General features: G+C 33.4%; 3 protein-coding genes across 3 annotated transcripts; 2 read left to right on the top strand and 1 right to left on the bottom strand.

Annotated features, from left to right (window-relative positions):
* The first annotated feature begins 105 nt into the window (after positions 1–105).
* LOC135833099 (esterase FE4-like) lies at positions 106–8,231 on the top strand. Its single transcript, XM_065346720.1, has 12 exons — positions 106–426; positions 502–639; positions 720–879; positions 960–1,145; positions 1,223–1,431; positions 3,463–3,631; positions 3,717–3,886; positions 3,974–4,127; positions 4,195–4,318; positions 4,390–5,030; positions 5,128–5,281; positions 8,057–8,231. The coding sequence occupies exons 1-10, from the start codon at positions 289–291 to the stop codon at positions 4,568–4,570; spliced, it is 1,629 nt and encodes a 542-aa protein (XP_065202792.1). The 5' UTR covers positions 106–288; the 3' UTR covers positions 4,571–5,030; positions 5,128–5,281; positions 8,057–8,231.
* Positions 8,232–8,458: 227 nt separating this feature from the next.
* On the top strand, positions 8,459–10,129 carry LOC135833105 (23 kDa integral membrane protein-like). The gene is made up of 5 exons (XM_065346726.1): positions 8,459–8,654; positions 9,079–9,267; positions 9,342–9,512; positions 9,598–9,822; positions 9,895–10,129. The coding sequence occupies exons 1-5, from the start codon at positions 8,592–8,594 to the stop codon at positions 9,961–9,963; spliced, it is 717 nt and encodes a 238-aa protein (XP_065202798.1). The 5' UTR covers positions 8,459–8,591; the 3' UTR covers positions 9,964–10,129.
* On the bottom strand, positions 9,950–12,753 carry Arp2 (Actin-related protein 2). The gene is made up of 9 exons (XM_065346725.1): positions 12,551–12,753; positions 12,349–12,459; positions 11,916–11,995; positions 11,710–11,845; positions 11,431–11,640; positions 11,209–11,358; positions 11,041–11,134; positions 10,786–10,970; positions 9,950–10,705 (listed from the first exon to the last, which is right to left on the bottom strand). The coding sequence occupies exons 1-9, from the start codon at positions 12,596–12,598 to the stop codon at positions 10,532–10,534; spliced, it is 1,188 nt and encodes a 395-aa protein (XP_065202797.1). The 5' UTR covers positions 12,599–12,753; the 3' UTR covers positions 9,950–10,531.
* Positions 12,754–13,070: the final 317 nt, after the last annotated feature.

The raw sequence follows: 13,070 nt of genomic DNA on the forward strand, positions 1-13,070 counted from the left end.
TGTGAATTGATAAAGACAACATAACCGATAACCTCGCTTCTTACTATTCGCTGATAACTTAAGGTTAACAAGAAAAAATGACAGTAAAAAATGAATTTCCTGCGGAGTGAATCAGAAAAAGTAACACTCACGTCAACGGTTGTGTATTTTGTACAATTTTTATTACCAAGGCGAAACTTATTGTTGATAAGGGACGCATTCAAACGTAAAATTTATTCTCGGGGGTAATATTTCACCGTTTTTTGTACACGTAATAATTTGTCGCGGGTTTTTTTCCCACCTATCATAATGTCGGATGCAGTTGTAAATCTCAAGTTGGGTAAAATACAAGGAGTGAAATTACAGTCAGCTTTTTCCGGAGCCGAGTATTGTGCTTTTTATGGAGTGCCTTATGCTCAACCTCCAGTGGGAGATTTACGTTTCAAAGTGAACACCTTCAACATTCATCTTTTGACAGTTTACGCGAATAAGATCAATTGATTAATTCATGTTTTTTGATAGGATCCGGTGAAAATAAAACCATGGAAGAGTATCAAGGATGCTACATCACCGAAAGGAGGTTGTGCTCAAGTATCAATATTCACTTTCCGATACCAGGGAAGCGAAGACTGTTTATATGTGAATGTGTACACACCACGAGTATGGCATTCCTTCCTGTTCTTGTTTTGGTTGACTTTCTCACGATTAAACTTTAATTCGAATGAATTTTGTTCACATAGATTCCCAAAAAAGGTGATCCACTGATGCCAGTAATCGCTTGTATACCTTTGGGAGGATTACAATCAGGTTCGCCGGATCCAGATCATCAAGGATCGCCAGATTTTTTCATGCATCATGATATCGTATACGTTGGCATCAGCCACAGACTTCATATCTTGGGTAAAGTTTTAAAATACTCGAATTCGTAGCATCTCTGACACTTCATGTACCAGTGACTCGAATGTATCCAATTTTTACAGGTTTCATGAACCTGCACATGAACGAATGCCCGGGAAACATGGGATTGAAAGACATGATAATGGCTTTTGAATGGATTCAAGAAAACATAAAGGCTTTCGGAGGAGATCCCGATAACGTGACTGCATTAGGATCAAGCAGTGGAGCTACCATGATTCATGCTTTCCTATTAGCGCCTGCAGTAAAACGTAAAATTTTATTTAAAAATCTCTAGACGAGTTCGTTTACGTACATTTCATCTAAATATCAAAAACTGTTTACGCAGCGTTATTCCACAAGGCTATTTTAATGGGAGATTACATTTTTAATAACGTCCTGAAAGTCGACGAAGATAATAGCGAATATGCTTTCGAGTTCGCTCGTGGTCTTGGATTTAATGGAGATAACCCGAAACATCTGTTATCATTTTTGAAAACTGTACCAGTTAACGTTCTAGTCACCCAATTAAAAATGTACCAATCGATGCTAGAAAAGGTAAAAAAAAAACCTGTCTATTCAACTACTCGTATTAAGATGGCGAAACCATTTCAGTGATTAAAAAGAAATAAGATAAGACTGACGTGTATTACAAGCTACCTATCAATCTTCAAAAAAAGAAATAATTAAAAGTAATGATAAATCATAGAAAGGAACGGGGACAAGGAAACGCCAAAAAAGACATGTCTCTAGCACACCCCCCCCCCTCCCGACTATAAAGTAGGAATTATCAATCAACAAATCAAACAGGGCCCACACACTTCCTCTCAAATTGGATTTGCTGAAGCAAGGGCAAAACTTGACTGAAGGTCGACAGTCATATCCGAACTCCACACAACTGTTAAATTCGGATTTAAGCTAGATGATTCATATTAGTCTACATAGAAACAGCGATTCATGGAAATTTCAAAATTTTCTCGCAAGCAGGAAATTTCTGATTTTTTTTACTTTTTTTTGTAAAAATTCCGGTCAAAAAACGCACTTAGAATGTCCATTTGAGCGACTTTCAGCTACCCAAGTTTATTTCCACGCCTCCTGCAGAAATGTCAAAATTCTGAAGAAATCGCAAATCGCGCTGGAAGCTCCAGAATGGCTCCAAATGGTAAAATTTGAATGAAGGAGGGGGGGGGTCGGTCAAGCAATAACGGATTTCTCAGATTTCAAAAACTGTCTCATGAACAGGAAATTTTAGATTTTTCTTTGCAAAAATTCAGGTAAAAAACGCATTTGAGGTGTCAGCCTGGAAATCGACCTAAATATGGATAAAATTGTCAAATAGGTCTAGTATAAGCCAAAATTCAATTTTTTAGTGCCCATGTTAATTTTCACGCTTTCTGAGAAAATTTCAAAAGTCTGGAGAAACCAGAAATTGCGCTGGAGGCTCCAGAATGGCTTCAAACGGTGAAATTTGGATTCAAGGGGTTGATATTGCTTTCATCAAAACTAACTTAGATCATTTTGACTAAATTAATAATTAGGTATTTATTTATTTTTTTAAAAAACAAGAATTAGTCCATTTTGGATTTTTAAAAATTGGATAAAAATTGAAAAATCAACTTGGCTAGCTGAAATTTTGGATAACTACCTACATACCTATAGAGGTTCCCGAACATACTTTATACGAAAATTAATTATGGTCCTGCTCAAAGCGGAGGAGGACACCTCGAGTGATTCCTTGATACATTTGAGTTGAAATTGCCAAAGTTGAATTCTGAAATAGTCAAACTTTCAGTTTTCCGAAATTTACATTTTTAATGAAATTCCAAACAGTAAAAGAAAGCAATAGTATTTTTTCGAGGTCCAAATTTGTCGAAAAATGTGGTAAACTGTTGAAAATTGGGTACACTTTTTACTCTCATGGAAAGTCACTCTCAAAACACGCTGGTCGAGTTGTAAGTAATATGGTCTAAAAAAATTATTTTCAAAATTGAAGCTGCAAGATTTTCAGGTATTTTTTTTCGAATTTTGGCTTAAAAACACGTCTTTTTCTCACTGACGTCGAAAATCTCTCTCAAAATGCGTTGTTCGTTAAAATATGACCAAAAAAAAAAAAAAAAGATTGCCACAGTTGTACTTAACTGTTCATACACACAATCATGTCAACATTTTTACTTAGTAGGTACCTATTTTTTTTTTTTTTTTTTTTGAAAAAATTGAGCCCTAGAAAATCTTATTATTCTTAATCGTGTTGAAATTGCAATTTAAATACGACCAAAAATTTATTTTTTTGAAAAATAATCCGTCATTCAACATTTTTACATATTTAAGCAATTTTTGGACTTTTTTTTGGAAAATTTAAAACTTTGCAGGCTTCTTAATTTCTTGTTTGAGCATCAGAAACTTTTATTCAATTCAGGCGCTGTCTCGGGGGCGTTCGTTCATACTCGGGCAATAAAAATAATGAACATAAAACAAAAAAATATAATCAAGCCACATTTCAATTCATTTTTCAAATACCCACTTCTCAGTCTTTTTCTTTGAAAAAAAAAACACATCAAAATTAAGCATTAAAAAAATACATTTTTTCAGCAAAAAGATTACTGCAAGATATTTCCATCAGCAAAATTCTTACCAACTATAGATGCGGATGCGCAATGGTCTCTCGTACCATGCAACGCTCGAAAATTCATCCCTCAAACCAAAAAGATACCGATAATGTACGGGCAGTGCCAAAAAGAAGCAATATTAGGATTCACAAGTAAAATAACTTTGAAATTAACCGTACTTAATTACTTCTACAATTGAAATAATTCCGCGAGTAAAACATTTATAATTTATGACAGAAATCCTGGGAGTAACGACCGAAGATCATTTCAAATTGTCAAGTCGCCAAAACTGTTGGGGATGGATGAATGATTTGGATGACGAATCGCTGAACATTATTAATGACAAAGTCGAAGCATTTTATTACAAAGATTATGGGAAAGTCAGGCCACTTAGCGCTCAAATCGATGTATTGTTTTGAAATTATTTTTTCACGTTTACGAAATTCGTTCAGTAATTAATTTTCAATCGATGAAAATACGAGTAATTCCTGCAGGTAATCAGCGACACAGCTTTTTCGGAAGTTTACGAAACAGTAGTTGATTTGATAGCTGACGAATGCCCAGTTTACGTTTATAAATTCGAATACGAAGGTGAATTGGGAGCTGTATATAATTTAGCCACAAAATACATGAATGAAACAGTAAAAGGTACGTTCACTTGAAATCTCGACTTTTAACTTGATTTTGATTCGATTCGATCGTATTAATTTTACAGGCACATACCACGCTGATGACTTCAGTTACTGGACCAAAATGGATCCAGAACCAAAAGTTTCAGACAGAAGTAGAGAAATGATAAAAATATTCACCAAGCTCATAGTGAACTTCGCCACAACTGGGTAATTAATTATTCCAAATTTATGGGGAAAAAAATATTTAAAAACGCCTATTAACATGAAATATTTTAAAGGAATCCCAACGACAATACCATGAAAGTCGAATGGAAAACACATAAACGAGAAAATCCGTGTTATTTAAGCATAAACGAGACTTTGCAAATGATCGAAGGCCGTTTAAACAACGAAAGAGCCATATTCTGGGACGAGATTAAGAGAGAATTCAAAAAACCAGATAACTTCGATGCGGAATAAATTTGAAATCATTCGCCGAGGAATAGATATACATACTGTAACGTGCTCCAAACAAATTAAATCTAGACAATCTATTAATACGCGACTTATTCTTCAAAGAGAATAAAATTTCATAATTCCTTCCATTTTAAACGTTCATTGACGAGAATTCACGATGAAAAACATGATAACACTGCGAAGTGGGAATGCAAATGACGATTCATACCGTAAGTAATAAATAACTAGACCAGTGTGACTAATCAGCCGGTAAGTTTCGGTATTCATTATCAATTCGTAGTATACTTACATAAGAGTTAACGTCGATCGTATAATCTTACCTTTGTGTCGCGATATTAATTAATAAATATGGTGTTGAGAAACGCGTACGAAAGTATATCGAAATTTTTATCATTCTGGTACATGAGGTATCTGCTAACGACGGAACTATACATCGTAGAGCCATGGGAAAGAGCTGTCATGCGTATCCTTTTTGAATTTCGATTATCAGGTAAATTAGTCGAGTTTTCATCAAGTTCAAAATTCATCTGTGCGGTAAATTCCTTAATGCTTGACTGTAGATATTATAATCGTACTGTTCTTGTTGGTGTTATCGTATATCAATATGAGCTTGATAGACTACTACAGCTATGGAGTTTCTTACGTTCGGTCATTGTTCTGATAACGTTTCCAACTTCCAAGACTTCCAAGACCAAAGATTCGACATCAGCGACGGTAATACGATAGATACATAAATTCAAGTACTTGGGGCTGTTAGTTTAACCTTCGGGATCTTGAAATTATTCTACGAAATGGAACTTCGAAAGATTATGTAGTTGTTGATTACGTACCTAAATGAACCACACACGATTTCGATTAATAAATACATAATCACTAGAATTGAATTTTATAAAATCTTATTACCTATTAGTTCTTTCCGAGTGTTTCCAAGCGGTACCTAGTCCTAGTACCTTCTGTTCTGCCGGTATCTTGCTGGTTTGAATGCTGGATGGCTCTGTTGGATAAATTATTAGCACTAAGCACGCAGTACGGACAAAAACCGAGAACACGGTGTATATTTTTCACATAAATTCTAATAGGTAACTGGTCAAATTCCGAAAGTTTTCCCACAAAAATAACGAAAATGAAAATAAAATTATCAGATAAGCTAGTGAAGGGAGTCTAGTTTTCACAGAAAATCCATTTTTTGATGGTGAGGTGAACTTTTCGTGGAGAGCTATTTATCACCAATGTTCGGATTTCTCTATTTAGGTGTGGTGTGGTATAACAATAACACTTCAAATTTTTTTTGAAAAAAAAAATGTATATGTTTGAAGATGGTATGTTAAAAATCAAGTACTACGCAACGATTTTAAAATTAATTCTGTCAAAATCAAAAAAGAAATTTCAATTCTCAGCGAAGCATACGCCAAACAATTGTATAAACACCCCAACTCTCTTATGTTAGAAACGGTGAACTCTGTAGATACATATAGACTTAGCAGATATCATATACTTAAGTGATCTAAAATTTAGATTTACATAATTTATTTAATTTTTAGAGGTTTAAACCCCTCTTCACCTGTGTTTTCTGAATGTTACTTAAGTAACAGATTGAATAAATATTACTACTACTACTATTTTTTGTTAACCACGAAAATTAAAATTTAAAATAAAAAAATACGATCATTAAGTACATTTTTGGATCATAATTAAATTACACAAGTATCGTATGATTATATCATCTTGCTTCGAAATTCGATTGTATAATTTTTGAAATTTCAAGAGAATTAAATTTTTTAATTTTTTATACTGTTACTTTACCTTAACGCTTAAATTAAACAATCCTCCCCCCCCCAGAAAATAGAAATACATAACAGCAAGGTATAATCAAAATCAAAAGCTCATTTTATTTTAGGTAGGTAAATTATCAAGCAGAATTATTTCTCAAAATTATGTAGGTATACATAACAAATTGTATATTTTATTTATTTTCATGTATTTATTCATTTTATTTATTCAGTTTTTACTTTTTGAAACAGTTCTAGCAAAAATATTAACGCTGGTGAAGCACCAGGGGTGGGCTGACCTACGATGTTACCCGGTGATTGCCAGCCACAAGGCCCTGAGACACCAAAGGGCTCCCGGAGCCCCATGTTTCACTAAAAAATACTACCTATTTTTACTTTTTCTGAATATAAATTTTTTAAATTCTTGCAAGCTTTTGCCCTCACTTTGTTAGGGCCTGTTTTTGCCTGTCAACGTCTTTTAAAAATTACCAATTAATTATTTATTAGGTAAGTAAGTACTTATTCAAATTTTAAAATTATGGAGTTGAAAAAAATACGACCAATCACAAAAAACAACACTTCATTTTACTTCTCGAAACATGCATTTTTGAAAGCTAATTTTCTCAAGCTTGGCTTGGTTTCTCATTTTTTTTCATATTGAACTTTGAAAGAAATCTAAGGTTATCATTAATTCATTATCTTTCAAATTTAAAAAAATGTTTAGCTACGCCAAACAATACACATTTTACCTGAAAACACATTGTTTTTTTACTTCTCAAAAGTCAAAACACACTTCAAATTTCATACATTCGCAATAAAATTTAAAGTCAATTTTTATACACCAAGGAAAAGTGAAATCTGAATATTGGTGATAAATAGCTCTCCACAAAAAGTTCTACTCACCATCAAAAAATGATTTGTCAGTGAAAACTAGACTCCCTCCCGCGTCGCTTGTTACATATGCTCCTGAAAAAGTGCAGAAAACTGAAAACAATTTGAAGAAAATTGGCGGATCCGGTTTTCGCGTTTTTGGGTTTCACTCACCTGCTGTTTCCAATAATTTTCTTTTTTTTTGGATGAAATGTTTAATTATAAATTTTCAGAAATTTTTGTATTTCAATACTAAATCACCAATGTTTTATTCCGAATTGACCTAAAATTGATAAAAATATAAAATAAAAAAATTTCTCAAACACTTTGTTTGGTTTGTTTACAAATTTTGTCCTCTCCTCCCCTCCCTAGATCCTTCCATTTCCATGAAAATAAATATAAAATAAATCTCTTTGTCTCTTTACCGCATGAAAAAAATTTAACATGATAAAATTTGTAAAAATTCAAGTTAAAAAATGATGAAAGTTCAAAAATTGGGCGAAAAATGTACCTATTAATTTAAAGATAAAGGGGAATTACAAAAATGAAAAACTAGTGTAGCACGTTAATTAAAATTTTTCATCGTGATCCACATTCTAATTTATGGTTATGCTAATGAACTCCGGTAATTGTTTAACCTTTGAACTTGAGTTTGATACTGAATGAGTAAGTACCTACGACATGAACACGGTCTTCTATAACCCCACTTCATGATTGTAGGTATATCATTTTGAATTATGATAACTGATGTATTTTCCACTCGAGAGAACCACTGTGACTATAGGACAGTTGGACAGATGTTCCCTTATTCGATTTCATTAATGCGCTGATCATGTAATGTTGATTTCAGGTGAACACCTATCTGTATATCGAGCTAGAGATGGGGAAACCAAACTGAATTACCTATTCATTTAAAAAGAACAAATTTTCATAACGCGAAGAAGACCTAGCTCATACATCGCAATTATTTCCAAACGTATTATTTCAGATTAATGCTTTATTAATAAATAATTTTCTACTTACGACGAATTTGAAGATTTATTTCAACTATGCTAAGGTCAGGAGAACGAAGAACTTGCGATGTTTTCTGGTATATACCTTTACCTACCTATCGTCTGAAGTTCATGTATAAAAACGTTATTTTTGTTCGTGCCAGCTCATATTTAATTGCTATTGAGAATCACTGAAAAGCGATTAAACTTTAGAGTAAAACACCTGCGAAAAATATATGTATTTCTACGCATGCATCATTATAGGTACCCTACGTGTGATGACGCCGACGGTAATTCACAACTGTGTAAATTCAACAGCTGTGGCTGGTTTCGCTGAACGGTTGAAATTTTCTGGTTAGTTTTATGTGGAAATTTTCGTTTTGATCTGACAAAATGTGGAGAAGAAGTTCATCTTTGTATAAATCATTTTTGCTTTTGCTCAACTTTACTTTTGTGGTAAGTAAAATTTACATTTTGAGAGGGCTTTTCGCGAGCACCCAGCTTTTTAAAAATTGAAAAATTAGAACGAATATGCTGATGAAATTTTGGAACTCTGAGGCTAAATTGTAACGTATGATGCAACCGAATTGAATGTCTCTCTGATCATTTATTTTTTTATATGAATGCTCAATCATTTTAATAATTACCTACCTACCTAGTACTTACTGGAAAATTTTACTCGTGTTCTTTTACTTAGAGGTGCCTTTTACAAATTCTTCGCTTAATTTCAAATGCATTTCTGCTCGATTATCCGAGCGTGAAATTAATTCATCGATAAGACACGTAGAGAGAATAACATACCTACCTACTTTAAAATTTCAGTGGAGCTTAAAATTTCGCTTTTAAATCTTTAAAAAAATTCGTTTAAATCTTATTTTAGGTGAGCAGCATATTGTTGATGTGTGCCGGTCTCATAATCCGAGGCCAATACTTTAAATACCATGAATTTCTTAACGAACATTATTTTTCCCTTCCGTTCATGCTAATATGCATCAGCGGAGTTATGATACTCATCACTTTTTTCGGATGTTGCGGAGCAATTCAAGAAAACCACTGCATGATATCAATGGTAGGCGAAGATACGTTCAATATAGAAAGTGCACTGTTAGGACGTAATTATAGTTACTCATCTTGTGTGTGTAGTTCGCAGCGATGCTGGGAGTCTTATTCGTAATGGAAACTACATTAGGCTTTGCTGCTTATGCTTTATCGGAGAAGACATCGAATGTTCTTCGTATCAGTCTAAACGATACTATGCAATTGTATAACAAAAGCGAGGAATTAACGAAAGTTTGGGATGGCCTACAAATCAATGTGAGTTTTTTCAAAAAAAAAAAAAATGCCTATTTATGAAATTTATTTCATCGTGAGTGAGTTCGTAATAAATTGAATTTTACAGTTGCATTGTTGTGGAATGGATTCTTACGAAGATTGGTATCCTATTTTGAATGGTTCTTTACCAATGACGTGTTGTAAACCTCAAATCGGAGCTATTGGTAAAGAAATGTGTAACGAAACTGTATCCTCATTGTATCGATCTTCGTGTTTGACCACTTTGGCTGAGATCATTAAAAGTAACGCGACAACCCTAGGTGCGGTAGGAATTGGTATAGCGGTGGCTCAGGTAAGATGGAAAAGAATTCAATTTACAATCCATAGTGCTGTGTGGAGATCTTATAATGCTTTTTGATTTCAGATTTTGGGAGTTTGTTTTTCTTGCGTACTCGCTAAACGGATTAAAAACAATTACGAAACGTTCGATTAACGTATATTTATCAAGAATAAATACAAACGTAAATTTTAATGTATTATAATAGAAAATAATAAATATAAAAAAATGAAAACATTTTGATATAATTTCCCATTTATATGCTTAATTTTTTTCTTTTCTTATTGCACTATATTTTTAGTAAATTTTATTACATAATGGATACCTTTTTTGAACTTTCCGTCGTATTGAGCGTATTCAAAATGGAATCAACGGATAAATGGAATAACACTTTCAATCATCATAATAACGAACAAAATATTCGGATAAATGCATTGGAAAATAAAATAACAAATAAACGCAGAACTGTAAGACAATTAATTATTTCGTTGACGTTTTCAATCGATGAAAACGTCATGGAAAGTAAATTCACAATGGTAAAATAAATACGCAGGAGCAATTGCCCTTGCCATCTTTACACGTGCATGATCACTGGTATACGGTCATGATATAAAATGGTTAGTAACGTATTTTTGTAGAAAATATTTACACAATATGTGCACGAGATAACAATTTAACGCGTTTTTTTGAAAGTTGACTTAGTCTTACAGCCTAGCAAAAAATTCTAATGACTTAGTCGTTTGCCTAATTTGCTCATAATACTGAGGCCTTTTTCTTCGTATTCTTGTCTAGATATCCAGAAATCATTTCGATTTTTCATCACTTCAGCCAACACAGCACCTCCGGTGAACACCATGTCTTTTCTTCTCGGTGGATCTTCGATTCTAATTTTAAATTTCTAAAACCGAAAAAAAACACACTTGGAATTATGCAATCGAGACCATTTTTAAGGACATTGCTGCGAGTTTTTTTACGAACCGATAATTTACTGGTATCGTTTTTCAGCACCCTTTCTAAATACAATTGTTTTATTTCTCTTTCCAATCTCGACGGTAAACCAGGATACATGGTAGAGCCACCGGATAATATAATATGCTTGTATAGTTCGGATCTCATGTCAATATCAGCCTGTTGTATCGTATTAAACACTAATTCGGCGATACCTACGAAAAAAAGGAATGAGATGATGAGCAAAATGCTTTGAATACTAAACCGAGCCCTTTCTTATCATACCTTGGCCTTCGACGTTGATCAAATGAGGTTGGAATAGTACTTCGGGAGCTTCAAATCGCTCTCCGCCAACTTTAATTACTCGTCCATCTGGTAACTATTTTAGAAAAAATGAAATAGAATTATTTTCTTCTCTCGAGAAAATAATAACAGCTATAGCACAATACGTACCGTATAACTCTGTACTAAGACAGTCGTTTCGCGAGCCAATTTCTGTTCGGTTTCAATGTTATAACCAATATAACAAAGTTTCTCTTTCATAATTCTAACAGTTTCAAAATCAGCAGAATGATTGAAAGCGTAGCCTCGTAACAATAATAACTGAAATAACAAAACCTTCGTTAGTTTCTGAATTTTACTCGCAACGTGAGGTATTTTTTTTACCGAGCTTACTTTAATCAAATAACGAGTAATATCACGACCGGCAATATCAAGTCTACGAGTTAAATGAGGAAGCGCAAATTCTTCGTAAACTGGACATATATGAGTAACTCCATCTCCTGAATCGACAACAACGCCGCTTAGTAAGCCTTGAGCATATAATGTAAGCATAGCTTGGATAGCGATATAAGCTCCATCGAATTTATATTTTTCGAATATCATCTACAACAGAAATGATTAGTCAGAGAGATATCGATATTGATGAGAATTCTTCAGCAGTCGAATACTAACTTCGATCATTTTCTCCCTATTTCTGATAGGATTCATTGGAGGCTCTGTTAGTAGAATTTTAGCATTGGTTGGATCGATGTTCATCTTCGTTTTACCGAACGTGTAATCCCAAACGTGACACATGTCGTCCCAATTCCTACAAATAATTCGATATTTATTTTTCAGAGCTGTTAATGAAATTGGCATTTTTTCTGACGAATGCTTACTTGACAATTCCATTTTCCATAGGATAACTGATTTCTAACATGGAACGTAGGGCGCTGGCTTCATCACCGACCATTAAATCCTATAAAAATACAATCAATTATAAACGATGACTCATAGTCGGAAGTCGCATACGTCGTACTTACTGGTAACTTCTATCGGTAAAGCAAAAACAATTAAAAATAAGGTTAAAATCAAACTAATATTGAAATTTAGTAAGAAAATTCATTCGAGATAGAAAAGAATAGCAATTTAGGGGTTAATAAACACACAGACACACAACTCAAACTCGTGTTATCTCACACATAATCACTCGATTAATTATACCTATATGCTTACTACAAATATCGCTTACATGAATAAAAATTCCCTGGAAATAGAATAACTGGTCAATTTTTTGTAATAATGTCGTACTAAAGGAAGATGATAGCTTACTTTTATTTCGATATCACCTATTTTATTGACAGCTCGAATTATCGGCCGGCCAACCATAGAAGGGAAAATATGAGCTGGAAAGTTAGATCCGGCGTATCCGCATTTCACAAACTGTACAAATTATCGGAAATTCATTAAAATATATCATTAGGAAAGGCATGTAATCGATGGGTGGCAGAATTTTAGAAAATTATGTACTTACCCCGGTACCATTATCACATACGATTACTTTTCTACCAGCGTTGTCCATTTTGGTGTGCGATTGTTCTTTGTATGTTCTACTCGCTATAAAATGGTGTTTTAACTATTGCATATTACTTTTAATTGGAATTAAATTAATAACTATTGAATGGTAAAAAGGATGAATAATCCGATGAATTCCAGATAAAATACCCCACTTTGTAAACATACACGCATGCATTGTGTTTGTATTGGTGTTTTCCCGCAAAAAGGGAATTTTCATCCTTTGATGTGTTTTTTCATTACGATTGAAAAAAACCGCAAAAAAGGACAAATTTTTGTAATTAATCGGTTTAATTAAATAATTTTCTATTTATAAATGCCCATTATATACTTTTTTCCGTGAATTTTTCATTTATTTATTGTTTTTAAATTTTCGCAATTTTCCCAGAAGTTTAGAGAATTTTACGCTAGTAAAATACTGCACTTGAAATGACGTCATTGAAAAAAGATCCGATTTGTTCGGATTTCACAACGGATCT

The sequence above is a fragment of the Planococcus citri genome, chromosome 1 (genome assembly GCF_950023065.1).
Source record: "Planococcus citri chromosome 1, ihPlaCitr1.1, whole genome shotgun sequence".
In the NCBI taxonomy this organism is placed as follows: domain Eukaryota; kingdom Metazoa; phylum Arthropoda; class Insecta; order Hemiptera; family Pseudococcidae; genus Planococcus; species Planococcus citri.

Bases quoted from the DNA above. Each gene is read 5' to 3' on its own strand.
- LOC135833099 (XM_065346720.1), top strand. From the start codon at position 289: ATGTCGGATGCAGTTGTAAATCTCAAGTTGGGTAAAATACAAGGAGTG. The intron at 427-501 runs GTGAACACCTTC...GTTTTTTGATAG, and splicing joins TGGGAGATTTACGTTTCAAA to GATCCGGTGAAAATAAAACC. The intron at 3,632-3,716 runs GTAAAATAACTT...AATTTATGACAG, and splicing joins AGCAATATTAGGATTCACAA to AAATCCTGGGAGTAACGACC.
- LOC135833105 (XM_065346726.1), top strand. From the start codon at position 8,592: ATGTGGAGAAGAAGTTCATCTTTGTATAAATCATTTTTGCTTTTGCTC. The intron at 9,268-9,341 runs GTAGGCGAAGAT...TTGTGTGTGTAG, and splicing joins ACCACTGCATGATATCAATG to TTCGCAGCGATGCTGGGAGT. The intron at 9,823-9,894 runs GTAAGATGGAAA...TTTTGATTTCAG, and splicing joins TTGGTATAGCGGTGGCTCAG to ATTTTGGGAGTTTGTTTTTC.
- Arp2 (XM_065346725.1), bottom strand. From the start codon at position 12,598: ATGGACAACGCTGGTAGAAAAGTAATCGTATGTGATAATGGTACCGGG. The intron at 11,846-11,915 runs GTAAGCATTCGT...AATTATTTGTAG, and splicing joins ATGGAAAATGGAATTGTCAA to GAATTGGGACGACATGTGTC. The intron at 10,971-11,040 runs GTATGATAAGAA...TTTTTTTCGTAG, and splicing joins GATCAACGTCGAAGGCCAAG to GTATCGCCGAATTAGTGTTT.